General features: G+C 45.6%; 1 protein-coding gene and 1 pseudogene across 1 annotated transcript; both read right to left on the bottom strand.

Moving 5' to 3' along the window:
- Positions 1-1,794: 1,794 nt before the first annotated feature.
- LOC146576840 (uncharacterized) lies at positions 1,795-6,748 on the bottom strand (annotated as a pseudogene).
- An 895-nt stretch (positions 6,749-7,643) lies between these two features.
- On the bottom strand, positions 7,644-11,471 carry LOC146576839 (uncharacterized). The gene is made up of 5 exons (XM_085272726.1): positions 11,171-11,471; positions 10,076-10,248; positions 9,569-9,679; positions 9,147-9,278; positions 7,644-8,966 (listed from the first exon to the last, which is right to left on the bottom strand). Exons 1-5 carry the CDS (start codon positions 11,184-11,186, stop codon positions 8,772-8,774), a joined length of 627 nt encoding a protein of 208 aa, XP_085128852.1. The 5' UTR covers positions 11,187-11,471; the 3' UTR covers positions 7,644-8,771.
- Positions 11,472-16,556: the final 5,085 nt, after the last annotated feature.

Genomic DNA, 16,556 nt, shown 5'->3' with positions numbered 1-16,556 from the left:
TGCTCAGTGAATACCTCAGGCAGCAGAAACCCAAGAAAGAGGAGGGAGACGAGGAACCATCATGGAAGGACAGGCCCCTGCACGGTATGTACCACCGGCAGATAGAGGAGGTGGCTGATATCCAGAAATCCTACCAGTGGCTGGACAAAGCTGGACTGAAAGACAGCACAGAGGCACTAATCATGGCAGCACAAGAACAAGCTCTGAGCACAAGATCCATAGAGGCTGGGGTCTATCACACCAGGCAAGACCCCAGGTGCAGGCTGTGTAAAGATGCCCCAGAGACAATCCAGCACATAACAGCAGGGTGCAAGATGCTAGCAGGCAGGGCATACATGGAACGCCATAACCAAGTGGCCGGCATAGTGTACAGGAACATCTGTGCGGAGTATAACCTGGAAGTCCCGAGGTCAAAATGGGAGATGCCCCCAAGGGTGGTGGAGAATGACCGAGCTAAGATCCTGTGGGACTTCCAGATACAGACGGACAAAATGGTGGTGGCTAACCAACCGGACATAGTGGTGGTAGACAAACAGAAGAAGACGGCCGTAGTGATCGATGTAGCGGTTCCGAATGACAGCAATATCAGGAAGAAGGAACACGAGAAGCTGGAGAAATACCAAGGGCTCAGAGAAGAGCTCGAGAGGATGTGGAGGGTGAAGGTGACGGTGGTCCCCGTGGTAATCGGAGCACTAGGTGCGGTGACTCCCAAGCTAGGCGAGTGGCTCCAGCAGATCCCGGGAACAACATCGGAGATCTCTGTCCAGAAGAGCGCAGTCCTGGGAACAGCTAAGATACTGCGCAGGACCCTCAAGCTCCCAGGCCTCTGGTAGAGGACCCGAGCTTGAAGGATAAACCGCCCGCAGGGGCGTGCTGGGTGTTATATATATATATATATATATATATATATATACATATATATATATATATATATATATATATATATATATATATATATATATATATATATATATATAAAATAACATCTACCTGAGTTGTTTCTTTGAAAGACGCCCCTTATGTCCATTCTTGTATATCAGTACATTACTGATTTATTTAGCCGTGGAGGGAAACAACTGAAAATATGAAATAAACACACATGTAAGCTAAGACTCTCTAAAGAAACAGCATTGTTGTTGTTCGGCTTTTCATTTCGCCATTTGTTGATTCACTTGACGAACGAGTAACGTAATATGGGTCAAGTGATCAGTTTGACATCAATCTTTCATGATACACCGTCATATTTACATTATTTGTACAGCACGAATGATTTGCTTTGGTAACTGGTCAAACTTAAGCTCTCCTCTGTCTGCCTCGCTCCGTTTCTCCAACAGCGCGCTCGCAGGCAGCAGCTGACCCGCCCCCTCGCTCAGTCGCTTAGTGCTGGATCATACCAATATAAGGGGGGGATTTACACGCAGTCGTAAATTCCCACAGTGTGCACTGTGTGCTTCAAATATTGTGTGTAGTTTTTGTTTTATACAGTTGTCAGCCAGGCATCTAACTATGAAAAAATTACACTCCAAAAGACCCCGGGCTTAAGCCCAGTAAGCCCGCCCAGCTCCGCCACTGGGCAGCACAGTCGGACCACACGGCAGTCAGTGGCTTCCAGGAACGCCCAGAATAGTGATGGTAAATTCAATTCTTTTTACTGAATCGAGTTTTAATGTCACTCACCAAAGTGAATCGGTTTCTTGAGTCATTTCAGTCACTGAGTCAGTTGACCAGAGATTGCAAAAAATGTACATTTTAACTCAAACTTAATTTGTTTCAATGTTAATGTAAATCCTACTCCTAAGATGAGTGATTCTAAAAGAAAACAACAATTTTATAGAGAAAAAAAGAGCAAAAAAATTCTAAGGGGTACATTTATTTATTTATTTTTATTTAATTTTATTAGTATTTTCCTTAAATGTGTCAAATATATATTTTCTCATCTAAATGTCCACTGAGCTGTAAGCCAGGGGTTGGTAATGCACCTTAACATTGGTTGCCAACCAAGAAGAAGAAGAAGCTGTGAGCCAGGAGGGACGCGGTGAGTGGGTGAGTGGTCGTGTCCAAATTCATGGGCTGCATCCTCGTGAGGCCGCATTTGTAGACAATTACGTCATAGCGACGCGCCAAAGGCTGTCCAAATTCGTAGACTCCTGTGAATGCAGCCAACAAATGCGTCCTCCTTTTCCCCGAATTTGAAGGATGCGTCGGGTGTGTCCTTCGTGGCCCACCATATCCCAGAATTCATAGCGCGGCCCAGCAAAACTCCAGTTTCCGGCAATGGCGGCCGCTACTAAGTTTTAAAATTACTCTTATTAATCTTTCTGGGTCACAAAATAAACTTTTAACATATTTTCAGGCAGAAAGTAGCTGTGTAAACATCAAATATCTGCTCGGTTTATCAAGATGTCGCACATTTGCAAAAGTGCTCCGACGTTTTCGGAGACGTCTGTTACCCACCAGCTCGATAGCTAGCCGGCAGCTCGAGGGTCACTGAAGCCGCAGAGAACGGCACAACTCCCGGCACATCATCATTGGCACAGCGCGGACTTTCACAGCGCTACTCAGGTTAAACGTAATATATAAGTCACTTAGACAACATTAAAATGATGTTGTTTGGCTTTTTTCAGTGTTTTATTTGTTTGTGAGTAAATTGGTTTGGCTGAGATTAAAGTTATTAGATTAGATTATATTAGATAAAATAAAACTTTATTTATCTCCCGGGTGGTTTTCACACAGCTGAATAAACGTCAAACAAAAAACTGATTAAGCAGAAGTGTGAGACGGTCGAGAGTTTACTCCAGTGTCCTGATATATTTTAGATAGCAAGGAGCAGACGGCCGAGTTTATTCAATTCAATTCAATTTTATTTATATAGCGCCAAATCACAACAAAAGTCGCCTCAAGGCACTTCATAGATACAGAGAAAAACCCAACAATCATATGACCCCCTATAAGAAAGCACTTTGGCAACAGTGGGAAGGAAAAACTCCCTTTTAACAGGAAGAAACCTCCAGCAGAACCAGGCTCAGGGAGGGGCGGGGCCATCTGCTGTGATTGGTTGGTGTGAGAGAAGGAAGACAGGATAAAGACATGCTGTGGAAGAGAGACAGAGGTTGACTCATTCACTGCCATTGACGTCTATAGCCGTCAATGGCAGTGAATGAGTCAATGGGTTTAACTCATTCACTGCCAATGGCTGGCATTGAATGAGTTAATAACAGATATGATTCAATGCAGAGAGGTCTGTTAACACATAGTGAGTGAGAAAGGTGACTGGAAAGGAAAAACTCAATGCATCATGGGAATGCCCGGCAGCCTACGTCTATTGCAGCATAACTAAGGGAGGATTCAGGGTCACCTGGTCCAGCCCTAACTATATGCTTTAGCAAAAAGGAAAGTTTGAAGCCTAATCTTGAAAGTAGAGATAGTGTCTGTCTCCTGAATCCAAACTGGAAGCTGGTTCCACAGAAGAGGGGCCTGAATGACTCATCGACTATCGCCCTGTAGCCCTCACCTCAGTAGTGATGAAGTGCTTTGAACGCCTGGTCAGAGACTTCATCATTTCTTCACTACCAGACACACTGGACCCACTACAGTTCGCTTACCGTCCAAATCGTTCCACAGACGATGCCATCTCTCATCTCCTCCACACATCACTCACTCACTTGGACACTAGAAGGGGGAATTATGTTAAAATGCTCTTCATAGACTACAGCTCTGCATTTAACACCATAATTCCCTCCACACTCACCACCAAGCTGGAGCATCTGGGACTCAGCTCATCTATGTGTCAGTGGATCTCCAACTTCCTAACTGGCAGACCACAGGCAGTAAGGATGGGCGGACATGTCTCAGCCTCCACCACTCTCAGCACTGGAGCCCCCCAGGGGTGTGTTCTGAGCCCCCTGCTGTACTCTTTGTACACATATGACTGCGTGGCCACTACCAGCTCCACCACCATCATCAAGTTTGCTGACGACACCGTCGTGGTGGGCCTGATCTCTGATAACAACGAGACGGCCTACCTGAAGGAGATTAGGAATCTGGAGAACTGGTGCCAGAGGAACAACCTCCTTCTAAACGTCAGTAAGACAAAGGAGCTGATAGTGGACTTCAGCACTAAGCAGGAGAGGAACTACCAGACCCCCGTCATCAACGAGTGCCCAGTGGAGAGAGTGGACAGCTTCAAATACCTCGGAGTTCACATCACGCAGGACCTGTCATGGTCCTGTCACATCAACACCGTGGTGAAAAAGGCCCGACAGCGTCTCTACCACCTCAGACGCTTGAGAGACTTCCAACTGCCCTCCAAGGTGCTCAGGAACTTTTACTCGTGCACCATAGAGAGCATCCTGACGGGAAACATCTTAACCTGGTTCGGGAACAGCACCATGCAGGACAGACGAGCTCTACAGAGGGTTGTGCGGTCAGCTGAGCGCACCATCCGCTCCGAGCTCCCTGACCTGCACTCAATCTACAGCAGGCGGTGCTGGACCAAGGCCAGGAAGATGGTGAAGGACCTCAGCCATCCCAACAACAGACTGTTCTCTCTGTTGAGGTCAGGAAAGCGATTCCGCTCCCTGAAGACCAACACAGAGAGACTGAGGAGGAGCTTCTTCCCGCAGGCGATACGGTCTCTCAATCACACCACCACACAGTACTGACCCACACATATGGTTCTTACACACACACTGGACTTTCTGGACTTTGTTTTTGCACAACACTGGTCACTATATTCTTCATTTCCGGTTAATACTTGTACAGCTGCTGTTATTGTGTATATATTTATTTATATTTATATTTCTTCATACATTCTTATATAGTTCTATATTGTGTATTTTGTTGTACAGTTATTTTATTTTCAACTTTAATTTATATATTTTATCTTATTCTTCCCAGTTAAATTTACCCTTCATTCTAATTTGTGTTGTACAGGTATTTCATTTTTAACCTTAATTTATATTTTATTCCTTCCTAGTTAAATTTACCCTTTTTAATTTTTCATATTTATTTCCTATCTTATTCATAGCCTTTTCCTTTTTTGTTTTCTTTAGGTCACGAGCAGTTGTCCAAGCATTTCACTACATATCGTACTGTGTATGACTGTGTACGTGACAAATAAAATTTGAATTTGAATTTGAATTTGAAAGATCAATTGGAGAAAAAGAGTCTAACTTAACATCAATGGTACTAAGAGTAGCTGTAGATAATATTACATCTGTGGGATGATTATTGGTCATTTTTTCTCTAATGATTAAAATTTTATTTGTGAAGAAGTTCATGAAGTCATTACTAGTTAACGTTAAAGGGATGGTTGGCTCAAAAGAGCTCTGACTGTTTGTCAGCCTGGCTACAGTGCTGAAGAGAAACCTGGGGTTGTTCTTATTTTCTTCAATCAGTGATGAATAGTAAGATGTTCTGGCTTTGCGAAGGGCTTTCTTATAAAGCAGCAAACTATTTCTCCAGGCTAAATGATGATCCTCTAAATTTGTGACACGCCATTTCCTCTCCAGATTATGAGTCATCTGCTTTAGGCTACGTGTTTGAGAATTATACCACGGAGTCAGGTACTTCTGATTAGAGACCTTAGTTTTCAAGGAGCTACAGTATCCAGAGTCGTACGTAGTGAGGAGGTGAAATTATTAACAAGATAATCGACCTCTGTTGGCGTAGCGTTCAGATAGCTGCTCTATGTTGGTACAGGACATTGAAGATGATAACAGTGGGTGGATTATATTCTTAAACTTAGTTACAGCGCTTTCAGAAAGACATCTACTTTGATAAAGTCTACTCTCCACCGCTGTGTAATCAATTATTGTAAATGTAAATGTTATCAGGAAATGATCAGACAGGAGAGGGTTTTCAGGAAACACTGTTAAATGTTCAGTTTCTATGCCATATGTTAAAACAAGATCTAGAGTGTGATTAAAGTGGTGGGTGGGTTCTTTTACATTTTGAGAGAAACCAATTGAGTCTAATAACAGATTAAATGCCATGTTGAGGCTGTCATTTTTAGCATCTACATGGATGTTAAAATCACCCACAATAATTATTTTATCTGAGCTCAGAACTAAATTAGATATAAAGTCTGAGAAATCAGACAGAAACTCTGTGTAAGGCCCAGGTGGACGATAGATGATAACAAGTAAGACTGGTTTCTGAGTTTACAGCTGGGGTGGACGAGGCTAAGCATCAGGCTTTCAAATGAATTAAAAGTCTGTCTGGGTCTTTGGTTGATTAATAGGCTGGTGTGAAAAATTGCTGCCACACCTCCCCCTCGGCCTGTGCTTCGAGGTTTCTGGTAGTTAGAATGACTCGGGGGTGTTGATTCATTTAAACTAACATAATCATCCTGCTGCAACCAGGTTTCTGTAAGGCAGAGTAAATCAATTTGTTGATCAATTATTAAGTCATGTACTAACAGAGACTTGGAGGAGAGAGACCTAATATTTAATAATCCACATTTCACTGTTTTACTCTTTGGTTCAGATGTGGATACTGTATTGTTCTTTCTTTGTGATTGTTTATGTTTAAGTTGTTTGTTGCTGGTTTTTAGTTTGTTTTTTGTCTGTTTGGGAGCTGACACAGTCTCTATGGAGAGAAGCTGCAGAGAGGCGTGTAAGACTGCAACTCTGCTTCCTGGTCCCAACTCTGGATAGTCATATTTTGGGGGGTTAAATAAATTTGTCCATATTTCTAGAAATGAGAGCTGCTCCATCCAAAGTGGGATGGATGCCGTCTCTCCTAACAAGACCAGGTTTCCTCCAGAAGGTTTGCCAATTATCTATGAAGCCCACATCGTTTCTGGGACACCACTCAAACAGCCAGCAATTTAAGGAGAACATGCGGCTAAACATGTCAGAGCTGTGACACTTTAAACGGAAACATAAAGGCTTCCTATCCCTGGAAGTCAGATAAGAGTGAATGCACATAAAGAGCCTTCAGTTTTCAGGCCCCTCTTCTGTGGAACCAGCTTCCAGTTTGGATTCAGGAGACAGACACTATCTCTACTTTCAAGATTAGGCTTCAAACTTTCCTTTTTGCTAAAGCATATAGTTAGGGCTGGACCAGGTGACCCTGAATCCTCCCTTAGTTATGCTGCAATAGACGTAGGCTGCTTGAGGATTCCCATGATGCAATGAGTGTTAATTGACCTCTCTGCACTGAATCATTAGTTATAATTAATCTCTGATTGTGGAGGTTTTTTCTGTTCAAAGGGAGTTTTTCCTTCCCACTGTCACAAAAGTTCTTGCTCATTTGTTTTGTTGTGTTTTCTTTGTATGCGTTATTGTAGGATCTGCCTTACAATATAAAGCACCTTGGGGCAACTGTTGTTGTGATTTGATGCTGTATGAATAAAATTGCATTGAACTGAAAGCGTGCATGCATGATCACATGATCACATGGATGTTCAGTCTGAGCAGCTGGAGCTTCATTTCCTGCTTTCAGGAACAAGCTGCACATGAACGAATGAGAGGAAACTCGGAGTCTTTATTCTCTCAGCTGCAGACTCGCTGCAGGGTCAAAGACCAAAGATCAAAACAATCACTTATTAATATAAAAAACTGAATTCAACATTCAAAAGAAAACTAAAGAATAAAGTTTTGTGTAACAATATTTATTATTTATTATTGATGCTCATCCGGGACTTCAGACCCTCCTCCTCTCCCCACGGAGCTCTGAGGAATGTTGATGCTATTTTCTGCAGAACTGACATCATACCTGCTGATCTCTAACGTGGCGACAGAGATCAGCAGGTAGGAATATTATTTTTAGTTCTCAAACATAAACAATAAAAACAAACAAACGTCAATGAGTAAAAACGAAAGCGTCAAGAAATGAAGCGAATCACAAAAATCAGCAGGATAAAAAATGTCCTTGAAAACATTTTGCAGATTTAACACTGACAACACAAACAGGAAGTTAAAAAAAAAGCAATAAATAGTCAATAAATATAATCAATAAATAAAAATATTATAAATAAACACAAAGAACAAGATATTGCTTTTTAAAAACAATTAAATAAAAAATAATAAATATTTATGAATAAAAACGTGACAACATTATGACTTTCTCTTGCCAGGTCATTTCCTGCTGCGGCTTCAAAATAAAAGCTGTACCATCAGGTTCAACTGAAGGAGCTTTTACTCTAAAGTAATAACAGCAGGAAGTGACCTCATTAAGACACGTTTCAAACTTGATTTGATTGTTTTCTGTACAGTGAACAGTAAAAAATGGCCCTGAGAGTTTGTGGTGAACGCTCCAGATGTTTCACTGAAGCTGATTAGAACTGAAACGGGACAGAAGTCGATCGGCTGTGGAGTTCGGGTTCAGATGATGACGCTGTTTTTTCCTTCTCCAGCGTCTGCAGGTGAGAATAACCTCGGGCGTGAAGCAGGTCTGGACCTGCAGCCAGCTCCTTCTTCTTCTTCTGCACCAGTATGATCGGGCACACATTCATCACATTCCTGCTGTGTGTTCCCAGCTGATCCCGGGACGATAGAGCGCTTCGACGTGCTGCGACACACAAAGCAGGAAACGGAGCTCCAACAGGCCGCCTTCACAATAAAACGTGTTGGCTGATCCTGAAGCTGCTGAAGACGAGGGATAAACTTCCTGTGTGTCATCTATCAGTCTTTAGTCCCGCTGCATCACGGAGGCGGGCGCTCGTCAGGAGGTGATGATGATGAGACAAACAGTGTCAACAACTCCACGATCGATAAAGTTTCTCCCCTGAATCGTGCTAGCAGCTCTGATCCTGCAGTGGGCGGGGCTTAGCGCGTCCCACGAGCCATCTGTGTTTCGGCCATGTTTCTGAGGCTGCGGATCAGGTCGTGACAGAACTCGAGCAGCTGGCACAGCGTCAGGTGGGCTGCCACCTGGACATCGTAGTTGCCATGGAGATTCAAAGTCAAGTCCAGGCTGCTCTGATCCAAAGAGTCACTGCTCAGCTGAGCCGCGTCCTTCATCTGAAACACACAGCAAAGACCCAACAACTTGAATAAAGCCGAGAACTTCCTGTTTCAAAACAAGCACAAGTTCTGAGGAAGTGATGTCATAGGGTGGCAAGAAAGTGGACACGTTCCACTGTGAAGGGTTTCAACTGCAGACAACAGGAAGTGCACGCTCTCAGCCGGTGTGTGTGTTACCTGGTTGATGTGGGTCACCAGGTCTCTCAGTTCAGCACTCAGGGCCTCCAGTCCCCCCAGTCTGCGAGACAAATCTACCAGCAGCCCCTGGTACAGCCGCCCGCCCGCCAGCATACGGCTCACACACATGTCCTGCAGGGAAACACAAACCCATCACATTACATCACCAGAACAGACTCGGCCACTACACAAACACCTGGAGCGATTCAGTAATTCTTTAATGGGCAGTAAAGGAACCAAAAAACTGTCAATAGCCTCCCGAACCTGCCCCATGACCAAAGCACATGCACTCCCAGAGCCCTCTATGACATCACTAAACCCTCCCAATTGCATTCAAGGACCAACTGAAACCATTAATGAGCCCAAAGGAACCAAAGAACTCCCCAATACCACCCACGGCACCACCCGAGCTGGAGACTGACCGCTGTGAACTGTTCGGACAGCTCTTTGAGGACGGGGGGGTCAGGGATTCCCAGGTTTATCCTCTTCATCTCCAGCTCTCCGGTCTGACTGGAGGGGTCGAGGGTAAAACCCTGAGGAGGACAGTAAACATCTATTAGCTCAAGAAGAAGAAGGAGCAGCAAGTTGAACCCAGTACCACGGCAAACCGTTTAAAAGACACACCTGCCCATTGTGTGCGGTCATGCTTCACAAACCTGAAGTGGACAAGCATGCAGAAGCTGCAGTAAGCTGCAGTTCCACCAGGGGGTGGGGGAGCCGCTAGTGACCAAGGAAGCTATGACGTATGTTCCAGATTTCTTCTATTCCAGGATTGATGGCTAACACGCCTTCCAAGTAAATGTGTTAACAATGTTGGCTAGTAATAACATATCGCCCCCTGCTGGCACTGCAGTTTACTGCAGCTTTTGCAAAGCGTGACAGCACACGGTGGTCCGGCTGCGCCGTGATATAGATGGGCATGTGCGTACGTCAATGTTGATGATGCTGCCGTGCACGGAGCGGACGTCTTTCCGGATTTTCTCCACCAGCCTCATCACTCGCTCGACCGCCTCTTTGAACGTCTGCGACGGGTTGGACGGCGAGCTGACGGGAGCCGATTGAACCAGCGCTGCTAACAGGCAGCAGTGCAGCAGGGCAACAACTGGAAAAACAAAGAGAGTGACCCCTGAGAAGAGCCAACAGCACCACAAGATAATCTCTGATACCAAGCACAGAAAGAAAAAACTGTGGTCCAATCAGATGTGACGATGTTAATAAAGCATTAATTAATCATTAATTATTCATTAAGAGCTAATTAATCATTAAAATCTTAAAAAGCGGCTGACAGCCAGAACTATGATGTTTACTCATTTGTTTCTGCCTCTGCACCCTCACACTCTGATGATCAATCATCAATGAACTTTTGGGGAGTTATTGATTAAAGCTTATAAACAAACTTTTTCACAGTTTCCTGGATTCCTATGAAAACAGCTTCAGGGACTCTGAACACACCGATTATGTTTTATTTTAATCTGCAAGCCTGACGGTGGTTCTGCTTCAACTATTCCTGAACCTTCAGCAGCCCGGACCTCTGAGCTGGACCAGAACAACCCGGAGGAGGACAGAGTCAGCGGAGCGGCTGAAGGTACTGATGCAGGTAGGCCTACTTATACTGTCACTCACATAAACAGGCGCAGGGCCTTCACGCCCTCTGCTGGTTCCGTGTCTCAGCTGCATGACACGTGAAAACTTTGCGAGCTATCCGAATATTTAAAGCGGTCCTGTGATCCACCGTCACACCAAGATCACACCTGTGCGCACACACATACAGTGTCTGCAGGTGTGATTCTCAGGACTGCACTTCCTCCAGCTCCTTCTAACTTGTTTGGCACTAATGACCCTCCATACAGACCCCCGTCCGCCCCCGTCACCTGAGCCTCACCTGAGCCGGACTGGGGCTCAGGTGAGGCTCAAGTGAGGCTCTGGAGCTCACTTTTTTAAAGTGACCCGACTCTTCTACCAAGCTCCGTGCGTATTTCTGCAGAGTTTAGCGGCCCCTCCTGCGTCACGGCGCATGCTCTTACCTGTGAACGCGTTCATGTCTGCGGGTCCGTGGGTGTCCCTGTTTCGGTGCGTGTCTGCCGTGCAGCTCCTCGGACTCTCTCTGAACTTTCATTCCAGCCGCTTTCTCGGTTTTATGCTTCCGCGCGGGGTTTTCCGGTCATTCCGTCACATCTGACGGAACTTTTTCGGTGCTGCTGCGTCACAGACACAGCGGGGCTCGCGCTCTGACCTCACAGAGCGTGAGTCAATGCGGGAAGTTTGGATGTGAGCACAGAAGTTCCCGCTAATCCGGGATGAGTTTCAGGATTATTCACAGGTAACACTTCCTGAACCCACCTTCTGCCCACGTGACGATGTTTACCTGAATCATCGCGTGGGTGTTTCCTGTCGTCCGCTCCCACCTGTCACTCACTCATGTTTCAAAAAGGTTTTAGGTACTGAGGGTCCACGTGTGTTTTTGACTCCTCCCCTCACCGAGCTGCTGACTTCTTGTCCACGGTTATTACAGGTCACCAAATCTAACCAATGTGTGTGAACTAACACTGAACTAAAACCAGTGTGTGTGTGTGTGTGTGTGTGTGTGTGTGTGTGTGTGCGTGTGCGTGTGTGTGTGTGGTAGGCCTGGGTATCGTCACTGGTGTCTATAATAGATTCAGTTTTCACTCAGTCAGTCAGAAATATTCTAATTCTGATCAGTTATCAGTTCATCTCCATATTTTGTGTCTGTGTATAAAACCAAGCTGACACTGTGAGACTTGATCAGAGGTGTGAGCATCACAGCAGAGGCCTTTGTGTCAAAGTCACTGAGGCTAAAGCAGAAACACATGAAGGCTTTTTATAGCAGATAAGCTTAAAATTCAGTGTGTTCAGTGTGAACAGCAGAGATGAGGCTTTGCTGTCAGAGGCCGACAGCACTGAACACAGCAGCAGAGAATAATGCAGAAAACAGATTTGATGGTAAACTGGTCTCTGAGTGCACTGAGAGAGAGAGCTGTGCAGGACGTAACAGCCAGAGAAATAGGACCTCTTCCGCCCGTACATTACACAGACGCCACATCGGGGAGACCGGTCAGAACAGGTGGCATAAAGAAAGACAATGACATGTACGACACAATAAGGAGTGCAGGAGAGAAAAAGAGTTTATCAAACATGAAGCGTAGTTTGATCTTCTGCTGCTGGTTCAGTCAGGTTTGGTCAGAGTGATGAAACCTGCAGACTGACTGTTATTTAAAGGCTGCAGGTTAGTGCAGGATGAACAGTGTGACTGCTGCACAGTGGCTGTCTAACATAAACAGAGTAGTATCAGTGTGGAGGATCAGCTGTGAAACATCTGCTGACATCTGGATGAATCCAGGTGTGTAATCCACAAAGAGCAGCAGGTCAGCTGATCACATTAGAAGTTCACGTGAGCTGTCATGTCTTCCCCACACTGAGACACTCCACACATCTCAGTCTTCCTCCACCTGCTGACCCCAGACTCATGCTCCTGTTCAGGTGTGGAGGTAAAGTCCCCCTCTGCCGTGTGCTGACAGCACATTTATTTCTGCGTCCCTGCAGGTGTGCTGCAGAACAGGTTCAAGCTGAGTACATTTGAATAACATTACTATTCTCATATACTCAGATGCTTTGATGATTATATTACTGCAGCACCAGGTTCCTTTGTACAAACATGCTAAGTAGAATTGTTCTTCAGGGAGCTGCTTTTACTTCCTTACTGCGAGTACATTTCAGAACTGGTACTTTTTCACTTTTACTTGAGTAAAAAGTTACTTCAGTACTTAAAGTTTTACTGGAGTATTATAAGCCAGGTATCTGTATGTCTGCTTCAGTACACAAAGTCTGTGCTTTGGCCATCTCTGCCTGATGACTTACTGAGACTGTAAGACACTGCTGTCAAACAGCTCTGTTTCCATGGTAATACCTGCATGCAGGTGTACATGTGTACAGGTAAGCATGGCTCATGTTGTTGCGTGCTCAGTACTGGCAGTGAGCAGGTGTGTGTTTGTTGCTTTAATTTTAATTTAATGCTGCACAGGCGATTGTGGCTCAAGAGTTGGGAGTTCGCCTTGTAATTGGAAGGTTGCTGGTTCGAGCCCCGGCTCGGACAGTCTCGGTCGTTGTGTCCTTGGGCAAGACACTTCACCCGTTGCCTACTGGTGGTGGTCAGAGGGCCCGGTGGCGCCAGTGTCCGGCAGCCTCGCCTCTGGCTACACTGTAGCTGCCATCACCAGTGTGTGGATGACTGGACATGTAAAGCGTTTTGGGGTCCTTAGGGTCTAGTAAAGCGCTATACAAATACAGGCCATTTACCATTTAATGTTTCTGTTCACACAGAGGAGCTGACGATGATTGGTGAGCAGCTCTCAGGTGTAACAGGTGACCTGAGGCTCACCTGCAGCCGGTTAACCTGGCTAAGCCGCACTGTTGGGCCTCAGAGTAACTCGCTCCCTGTGGGTCTGCTTTTCCTTCAGACCCACAGGGAGGAAAGGCCGGCTCTGATTTACGGTTTGTTATGTTTAACAAAACGATCCCGGGAGAATCTCTGACCAATGACGTCGCAGCAGCCCCGCCATGAGAGGAAGCTGGACGTGACGCTCGGTGTTCAGAAATATCCGTGCTGCTGTTTGTTTCAGAGCGCAGGAAGCAGAAGGACGTGCTGTTCCTGGGCAGCCGTGCGAACAGAACGAAGGCTCGGAGATCGATGCTGATCCTCAGGACCAGCTCTGTGCTGGTTACAGCTCCATAGCCACGCCGGCTCTGTCCTCGCCTCTTCTTCCTCTCATTCCTACAATCCTGCAGCGTCCGAGCAGTAGATCGTGTGATCATGTGACCATTCCTCTCTGTGTCTGTGCAAATGTTCATGTCAACATATCTGAACAGCGTGTTTACAAAGACTCTGCCAACCTGGAACCAGGAAACAGCCCCCCGTCTCATCACTGCTGTCTTCCACGCCCTCGATGCCAGACCAGTGCCACTGGACACCAGTGCCACTGGACACCAGTGTCACTGGTGTCCAGTGGCACTGGTGTCCAGTGGTTCGGGGTGGGCTGCTCAGCCCTGTGTACACAGCAGACACTGACAAACAGGACAGGACTCATTTCAGCTGCACCCTTTTAGATATTTCCTATTTGTTTATTTGGAAATAAAAATCCTGTTTGTGCGTTTTCACCTCTCCCAGCAGCCCACGTTGTTTCCAGTCTTTCTCCTCTCTGTGAGTTGAAGCTCTGAGGCGTCCACAAACTTCTGTCCTGCAGACGGTGACGAATCTCCTCTGTCCAGGATTTCTTAAAAAGCAGAAGCACGACGGCACGAGAGGAAGTGACGGTTAATCTGTTACAGCAACGCACACACAGACACACACAGACACACACATACAGAAACCTTCAGTCAGATTTCAGCTCTTTCCAACTTTTCAGAATGCGTTCGACCTTTGACCCTCATGAACCAGCTTAAAGTTCACACAGATGCTGGAGTTTAACAATTCATTTTTATTTATGCAGCACAAAATCACAACAAAAGTCGCCTCAAGGTGCTTGTTACGGCTGTGGCCATAAGAACACTGTGTGGGCTGTTTGTTCTGTGTCTCTTTACTGTGCTTAAGACTCTCTACAGGTCCCTCCCCTAATGAAGAGTAGTGAGCTGATTGGACCATGGAACAGGTGACCACATTCAAAAAGCCGCTCTGACAGCTCCAGAGAGAGAGAGAGAGAGTGTGGAACGAGCGAGTAGCCTGACAGCCGTCGCAGTCCTGACCCTGGTTTTCCCAGCCTGTGTTTATCTTGTGTATTTGTGGGAGTGTGAATTGTAAAAGCCGCTCCTAGTGCTTTAGCTGAGAGCTTAGGCACTCGTGGGCTGAAGCGGAAGGGGTGAGCTGCCTTTTCTTTTGGAATTGTTTTCTCCTGTTTTCTTGGTCAGGGAGCGAGGGATAGCTCTGTCATTTGTTTGTTCTTTTTTCCTTCTTAGGGTTTAGTTAGTCTTTTCTGGTGGGACTTAGTTGGTTTTGTTTATTATTTTGGCCTGGGCTCACCCTGGAGCTATGCTTCTTGTCCTTAAATAAAATCCCTTTTTTTTACTCACAACTGGTTTGGATGTTTGGCTTGGGAACCAGGGCGGGGATTTGTCTCTCTCTCCTCCAACCTTGTGTGCGTCCCTGCCCGCCTAGACTAGGGGCGTAACAGTGCTTTATATTGTAAGGTAGACCCGACAATAATACGTACAGAGAAAAACCCGACAATCACTCGGCCCCCCATCTTCCGCCCCCCTCCCATGTGGTGTACCTCAAGGATCCATCCTTGGGCCCCTTCTTTTGAGCATTTATTTACTTCTCCTTGGCCATATTATTAAAAAGCATGAAGTCTCTTTTCATTTTTGTGATTTATCTCCCCCTGAAACACAACGACCCCCTCAGGCCTATTTTAGACTGTCTCAAGGATATCAGAGCATGGCTGGCTCTCAATGTTTTAAATTTTAATGAAAAGAAGACCGAGGTCATTATATTTGGGCCGAGTGGACCTGGTGTCCCTCCATCTGACCTGGGTCCTCTTACATCCTGTGTCAAACCAATTGTCACCAACCTCGGAGTAAAAATGGACACAGCTCTTGAAATGGACAAACGGGTAAATACAGTGGTGAGAAAAAGCTTTTTTCAGCTGAGGCAGCTCTCTGAAGTCAAACCTTTTACATGCATCTGTGACCACTCGCCTGGATTATTGTAATGCACTTCATGTTGGTACTGATCAGGCTTCACTATCGCGTGTCCAGAATGCTGCTGCTCGCCTGCTGACGTGAGCACTTTAGCCCTGCTCCTGCCTCCTTACACTGGCTGTTTGTCCATTTTCTTTACAAAATTTTATTGTTTGCTTTTGAAGTTTTAAATGACCTGGCTCCTTCTTACCTGTCAGACCTTCGACACCGATACACTCCACAAAGGTCTCTCAGATCAACTGACCAGTTGCTCCTTGCTGTCCCCATGTCGAGACTGAAACACCGAGACTGAGCGTTCGCTCGAATTATGGAATAAACTGCCTCCCCGTGTTAGTCCGGCCCCAACACCTGAAATCTTTAAATCACTTTTAAAAACACACTTTTTTCAAAGACGTAGCAGAGTCAGCTGGTAGTCAGCTGTTGGTCACTCTTAATCTTTTTATTTTGTTAATCTTATTCATTGTATATCTGTATATTAAAATATTTAATATACAGGGAGTGCAGAATTATTAGGCAAATGAGTATTTTGTCCACATCATCCTCTTCACGCATGTTGTCTCACTCCAAGCTGTATAGGCTCGAAAGCCTACTACCAATGAAGCATATTAGGTGATGTGCATCTCTGTAATGAGAAGGGGTGTGGTCTAATGACATCAACACCCTATATCAGGTGTGCATAATTATTAGGCAACGTCCTTTCCT

The sequence above is a fragment of the Mchenga conophoros genome, linkage group LG4 (genome assembly GCF_057382185.1).
Source record: "Mchenga conophoros isolate Kocher_MC1m ecotype Shallow Benthic linkage group LG4, M_conophoros_male_GT1.1, whole genome shotgun sequence".
Lineage (NCBI taxonomy): Eukaryota > Metazoa > Chordata > Actinopteri > Cichliformes > Cichlidae > Mchenga > Mchenga conophoros.
This window is presented reverse-complemented; position numbering and strand designations above follow the sequence as displayed.